This window comes from Raphanus sativus, chromosome 3, assembly GCF_000801105.2.
Source record: "Raphanus sativus cultivar WK10039 chromosome 3, ASM80110v3, whole genome shotgun sequence".
Taxonomy (NCBI): Eukaryota; Viridiplantae; Streptophyta; class Magnoliopsida; order Brassicales; family Brassicaceae; genus Raphanus; species Raphanus sativus.
This window is the reverse complement of record NC_079513.1, coordinates 2,312,403-2,319,100: the sequence shown is the minus strand read 5'-3', so window position 1 is coordinate 2,319,100 and position 6,698 is coordinate 2,312,403. Positions and strand designations below refer to the sequence as shown.

Here is a 6,698-nt window from a genome sequence, read left to right as displayed (position 1 = left end):
ACAAAACCGGTTCAGTTAAACAGAACCGGATCAATCAAGCCAAACCGGAATCAGTCAATCAAACCGTACCTTTGGGGGAAGCCAGACGACCAACGATCTGCTCTTCTATCCTACTTTGGCGAGCAACAACGACTCCGGAAGAACCTGTCACTAAACCCAACGGATCACGCCGCCGCAGCTGATCAAAGCCGCTTTGATTGAAAGCCTTCGAAGAACATCGAACGCTGGTTCGCCAGTTTGGCGAGCTCTAACGCATCTTTCGAAGACCCGGTCGTTAAAGGTAAGCGCGCTTCGACCATTCCTCCTTCAGCGAGTGAGCCCGCAACTCCTGAAAGAAAGTCCGCTTTGGCGACCAAAAACGCCTCCGAAGAAAGTCCGCTTTGGCGAGCAGAAACGCTCCCAGAGACGCTTCCTGTCTTTGGCGAGCAGAATCACTCTCGGGAGACGCTTCCTGCCTTTGGCGAGCAGAATCGCTCTCGGGAGACGCCTCCTACCTTTGGCGAGCAGAATCGCTCTCGGGAGACGCCTCCTGCCTTTGGCGAGCAGAATCGTTCTCAAGGAGCTCCTCTCAAAAAATCGCGTAGATCTCGCCACTCGGCACAAAGAACGAAGGTGCGAGTCAACGAGATCAACAACATACCGCGAACCGAACCTCATCCAACAAACAGGGAACTTCCGCGGTACGGATCCTCTATTTACCGAACCTGATATACTTGCAATCCATTGACAAAGAGATCCTGCTTGTCAATGGACCGGGGGGGACTTACTGTAGGGGGACGGATTTGTACCTTCCTACAAGGCCCACCAAATAGCAGGATCCGGCCCATTACGACGTAAGAAGCTCAGCGAGTAAATGAACACCAGTCCGTTAAGTGCTCCTGGTCGTCGACTTGGACGAGTAGAAGCGATCGGACGACCTCTTAGGCCCAACGACAAAGGGGCCCAGACGACCGACTAAAGCCCACGAACGACGCTCTTAGTAGGGCGAACTACAGAGTCCTATAAAAGGGGAGAGAAGGAGGACGAAGAGGGGATGGACACTTTTACACACTCACAAGACGGCTAGATCTAGGGTTTTCTCTCATCTCTATCCGTTATCTTGTACTGTTTCCCAGGTAGCTCTTCGCGCTCCGTCTTGTCTTTCTCTTTACACTCCCACTGTAACCTGGTCCTGTTATCCTCATCTATAAAACGTCTTTGTTAAACCCACAGACGAGTTCTTCGTCTTCTCTTTACTAGTTTCGACCGAACTCGGTTCTAACACTTCTCGTGACAAAAATTTATTTCCTCGGTAGAGAACCAAGTAATCTCTGTTCCTAGGGAGCAGTATCCCTCCTGTCAGTTTCTTGAATTCTTCAGCCATTCTCTCAAGCGCAGTTAACTGTACACCGTGTTTAATCGCCATCACCACAAACATACGTCTTTTCTTCTTCTTCTTCTTCTTCTTCTTCTTCTTCTTCTTTGAAACGCAACCTGACTTCTCGTCATCATCTCTTTATCCCTTTAAGGCTCGGGTGAGTCGAACTTGAATACATTCACCGTCATAACCACTACAATTCGCCGTGATATTTTCTCAAGTTCAAATTTAGATTTTTGAACAAGAAAATCTAATAAAATCCAGTATTGAATCTGTAGCTCTGATACCAAATATAGAATCACAATATATAAATCACAATCAAACTTAATAAGAATAACTCTCTTATTAATCTCTCTTGAGAAAAATAACTCAAAAGCACTCTCAATCTCACAATTCATAATCTCTCACACAATCTCTCAAACTCATAAACTATGCAACATCATATGCATCTCATTATATATAACTCACTCACAATTTCCTAAACTCATTAGGAATCACACAAATAGATAATTTCCTATTCTATAGGAAATAAATAGCTTGCTCTCTAAGCTACTTCAAACTTAGCCCAACAGACTAAAATAAATAAGTTTAGTTGAAAAAGACAAAATGATAGTCCACTAATTACGCCATACAGACAAACAACAATAATCTGTTGTTATTGTCAAAACTTCCTGTTCAACATTTACCTTGTTTATCAAATCTTGTCTCATTGATTATGTCCAGTACGTCGGCGTTTCTTAACAGAAAACATTGAGCCGGCTTCGAAATTCTCGTCGCGCGGAACTAGTTACGTGACTTACGTCTGGTTCTGGATCTATTCCATCACCAAAAACAAACATTAATCTCATCAAGATTCTGGTTTAGCGCAGGTAAATCAATCGTTCGTTTTTCCTTTCCCGTGTAGGTCAAGAAAACAAACTTTTGAATTGCTTTGCAAGAAATATTAAACGTGTTAAGTTACAAAAAAAATAAAAAAATATTAAACGTGTTCTTGCTAGGAATCTCTACGAACGTGAAGCTGCTGCTAAAGCTCGTTCAAGATCACAATGAAGCAACCTAAAAGCCCCGCGATGAATGGAAGACACAAAGAGTTATCACGATGATGACAATTCTCGACGATTTAAAGACTCGAATCCAAAAATCTCAACAACAATCATCATCATCAGGTGTAAAAGAGCTTAGATTAAAAGATGCAACACAGAGCTGAAACCGTGTCATGATCCGAACAAGAACGATTCAGATGATGTTCATAAGCTGAGAAAAGAGCTAAGCGCTAGCATGGCTGCAAGCCTGCAAGGAAGAGTCTTTAAATGATGTATTCAAGTTTAGGCAAGGAGAAAAGAGATAATGGCTATTGAGCTTTCGAGGAAAGCTCATGAGTTGAACGGAGTGGAGAATCTTAGAAGTCTATTTATTGATACCATTCTCTGAAGAAGAGATACAAAGATGTTCAAGAAGGAAATGGGTCGATGAGACAAGCTTAGAGATTCTGTAGAAAAAGTGAATGTTGGGTCGCAGAGACTAACTGATCTGCATGAGAAGATGAAGTTAATCTTGATAATGAGATTTCAGATTTAGAGAAGTTGTTTCAAGGGCTTTGTCTAATGAATTTCAACCATTCCAAGAAAAAGTAAAGATAAAAACAGAGATTTTATTTCTATGTCAAACTTCAAATCTAAAATCATACAACAATTTGTCACTAGAAATGGTAACAAGGATCCTGATACTAGTCTCACTTTCTTAACTTTGGATTAGGCAATCTTCTCAGAGGTTTATTGGTAGCCTTAGACCGTCGTGAGCAAGCTGTACATGGATTCCTTCCCTAGAATATTGAACATAGTCCATTAGTTTTCAGCAAAGTGGATTTACCAAGATGATACAACACTGTATTCAATGCGTACCTTAGAGACCATTCCGCGAGTATCTCATTGTATCCATGGTGATCAAAATAGTGTTGCATACCCGTTAAAAGCGCTCTCTTTGGACAGAGCCTCTTTATGATCTCAAGAGTCTAAACAAGATGAGGCTCAGAAAAGTGAGAACATTATTCGATAAATGAAGAAAGACATTGAAACAAACCTCAGGCAAACAGAGATGTGTAGGTTGTCGTCCTCTCTATTAATAAATATCAAAGAGATAGTCAGCAACAAAGAGTTTTCATGAACAAAAGGTGGAAATAAAAGTTATTAATTATACCATATCCATAGATGGTACATTTGCATCCAGGATAAGAAGATCTAGCTGTCCAGTCCCAGCTTTAGAAAGAGCTACGTATTTAAAGATTTAAAAGATCATCAAACATATACAATGTTAACTTGTGATTTCAAATGATTTATAGAACATTATTACATCTTACCATGCTCAGTACTCGGTGGGATGCGTGATACATCTGATATATAAGCCACTTTACTTTTGTTGCCGAAGAGGAAACCTAAAGCAACGTAATCCTCTCCATGCATCACCTAAAGCAAAACATAGAGTCCAAGGGATTAAGTTCTCATGGAAGAATCACTCTTTTTATTTACTCAAAAGATTGGAAGAAGTTTAGCCGGTCATGGACTGATGGACATAGGAAAGTGAACTATAATCCCCAAAATTTAAAAGACAATCTACATAAATACAGACTCAAATTGTATTCTTTTAGTTAAATTTCTTATTAAAAAAAATGGATTAAATTGTGTTATTTTTCAATAACAGCTGGATTAAATTGTTTTATATCCCTCAAAAAGTGCTAATGAAAAAATCACTGTTTTTATTTACTCAGAAGATAGAAAAAGTTTAACTGGAAGAGGCGTGAAAGATAAGCCAGAGGTAGTGAATGGTTTGTCACAATTCTCTTCGATGATTCTCCAGTCAAGCTGTGAAACCCGTCTAGGTACTTCTTTAACCTTCTTTTCAACCAAATAAGGAAACCTCGTAGAAATGCTGTACACAGATGCCTTTTAAAGCCTCATTAGAGCACACTTACTAATGACGGTAAAGAAGGCCAAAAGTTTTACCTATCCATTGTAAATTGAGATAGAAAGACGGGAAGTGGATTGGTGTCAATGGCTGAACCACGAGGTTGAAGAGATCGAATATCATCTAGGCCATGAATTGCGTCTGCGTGTTCATGAGTTAGAATGATCTACACAATATCATTAGCAGTAAAAGTTTAGATTCCATATCAGACAAAAAACAAGTAAGAACTCAAGAAGATAGCATATAAAAAGGGCTTAACGGAATCAATTCGAGGAATCTTATAGAAGGTAAACCAACGAAGGACTTGCTCTCTAAAACTCTTCCCAACATCAATAATCATGTAATAATGTCTACCATCTTCCTCCTCGCAGCAATAATCGATCAAGAGAGATGTATTGCATCTGCCAAAGTCAGATTATCAAGATTCAAGAACGGACCAAAGAAGATCAGCAGAGTCTTTACGGGACAAGAAGATTTAATAGTTTAGTACAAGAACAAGATTCAACGTTTCACTATCCAGACAGATAAAAGACCAAATAACCCATTCAGAAACTGATGTTGGAATGAGACAAAATATACCTGTAATTAGGGTTGAGGTGAGGCAGTAAAGTGAGGGACTGAGAACAGACATGGCAAGGAGGATCTGACGGCTGGAGTAAGCATCGAAAATGGGGAATTGCGGCGGAGCAGCCTGTTCCGAGAAAGATAAGTGCCGTTCGATCATCATCACGTTCATTCTTCTCCATGCTCGAGACTTTGATCTTCCAATTACGTTCAGTCTAGCAAAAAGATGACTTTAAAAGCCAACGGCTGCATGTTTGTTTATTGTATTAGTTGAGAATTTGTGATCGCTCATGTTTGTTTATTATATTAGTTGAGAATTTGTGATCGATCATGGTTGTTTATCATGTTTGTTTGTCTTTTCTTTTTTATGTTTTTTTTATTAGACTAAACTAACAGTATAAGTAGCCGCCGCCCATGTGAATTGTGGGATCATATTCATAATCAGTAGTGTAGTTTCTTATTTCTTATTACCATAAATAATTTAGTCATAAATTAACACTAATACTAATGGATATTTTCTCATACCTTTTTTGACACTAATACTAAATTAACTTTTTGTTTTATTAGATTAATAAAAGTTTACAAAATATACATAGTTTTATTACAACCACGATACAATATAAGGTGCATTGGCAATTCTTGCTTGATATGATAATTTATCTGCTCTATAATTTATCTATATACTAGGTGATTCTCCCGTGCTCATGCACGGGAACAAATACTTATAAAATAATCAAAACATAATAATTGTTAAACATTTACATATGTTTTTATAACTTTCAAGTAATTTTATAACTTATATATATGATGAAAAAAGGAATTGTATTAAGTATCATATAACATTATATGAATATAAATATCTATACATTTGTTCATAACTTTTAAGTTATCTTAATTTATATCATGAAAATAATATTAAGTATCATTATGTTTTCATCTTAATGAGATATGTGATTCCATATACAGTAATTTGGATCAATTCATGTATGGTATTATTGAGCTCCATATTTGGTTTCAAAATAAACAACAAGTTTTCATTAGTTTAAATTTAAATTGTTATTTTAATTTCATTTAGTTTGGTTCATTTTATTAGATTTGTAAATATATTTATCCAAGTTTTTATAATTTTATATATGTTTTCAGAGAAAAAGAAATATAAAGCTGGAATTGCATTAATAAATACTTCTAATATTTTAAAAATTTAATATATCTTATTTTGGATAAAATTATATAAAATAAATTAATGTGCTAGGAGATTGATAATTGAATAAGTAAACCAATTCAGAAATATTTCAAAACTTCATTGATTACTTTCGAATTCATAAGGTAGTTACATCCATAAATTCAAAAGGTTGTATTTATATGTATGTTTTCATCTTAATTAGGTATCTTATTTCAGACATAACATTTTAGACAGTTCAAGTGTTTATTGTTAGGTATGTTTTCCCATCTATTATTTCAAATTGAACAACTATTTTTTTTATTTAATAATATTAAAATTGGATTACTACTTTTAGCTTAACTTAGTTCAGTTCATCCTTTTATATTTCGAAATATATTTTATAAATATTATAAAATTTGGTAAGTTTATTTTTAAAAAGATAGAAACACACTGTAGTTGCATTCATGAACATAATTTATAATATTTTAAAATTCATGTACATATCTGAATATTTATAAAACAACTAAATCCTAATAATTGGTAAATCATCACTTCTTTAGAATTGTGAATACATTTTATAATTTTATCAATGAAAATCAGGTAAAATTTTAATTTTAATTTATAATTTTTCTTAATGATATTAAATGATCACTT

General features: G+C 35.9%; 1 protein-coding gene and 1 pseudogene across 1 annotated transcript; one reads left to right on the top strand and one right to left on the bottom strand.

Moving 5' to 3' along the window:
* The first annotated feature begins 2,202 nt into the window (after positions 1 to 2,202).
* On the top strand, positions 2,203 to 2,991 carry LOC130509799 (uncharacterized; annotated as a pseudogene).
* Position 2,992: 1 nt separating this feature from the next.
* Positions 2,993 to 5,218, bottom strand: LOC108847041 (putative hydrolase C777.06c). Its single transcript, XM_018620209.2, has 9 exons — positions 4,898 to 5,218; positions 4,578 to 4,719; positions 4,357 to 4,484; positions 4,141 to 4,282; positions 3,714 to 3,819; positions 3,554 to 3,624; positions 3,437 to 3,472; positions 3,259 to 3,368; positions 2,993 to 3,179 (listed from the first exon to the last, which is right to left on the bottom strand). The coding sequence occupies exons 1-9, from the start codon at positions 5,062 to 5,064 to the stop codon at positions 3,122 to 3,124; spliced, it is 960 nt and encodes a 319-aa protein (XP_018475711.1). The 5' UTR covers positions 5,065 to 5,218; the 3' UTR covers positions 2,993 to 3,121.
* Between the last annotated feature and the right edge of the window lie 1,480 nt (positions 5,219 to 6,698).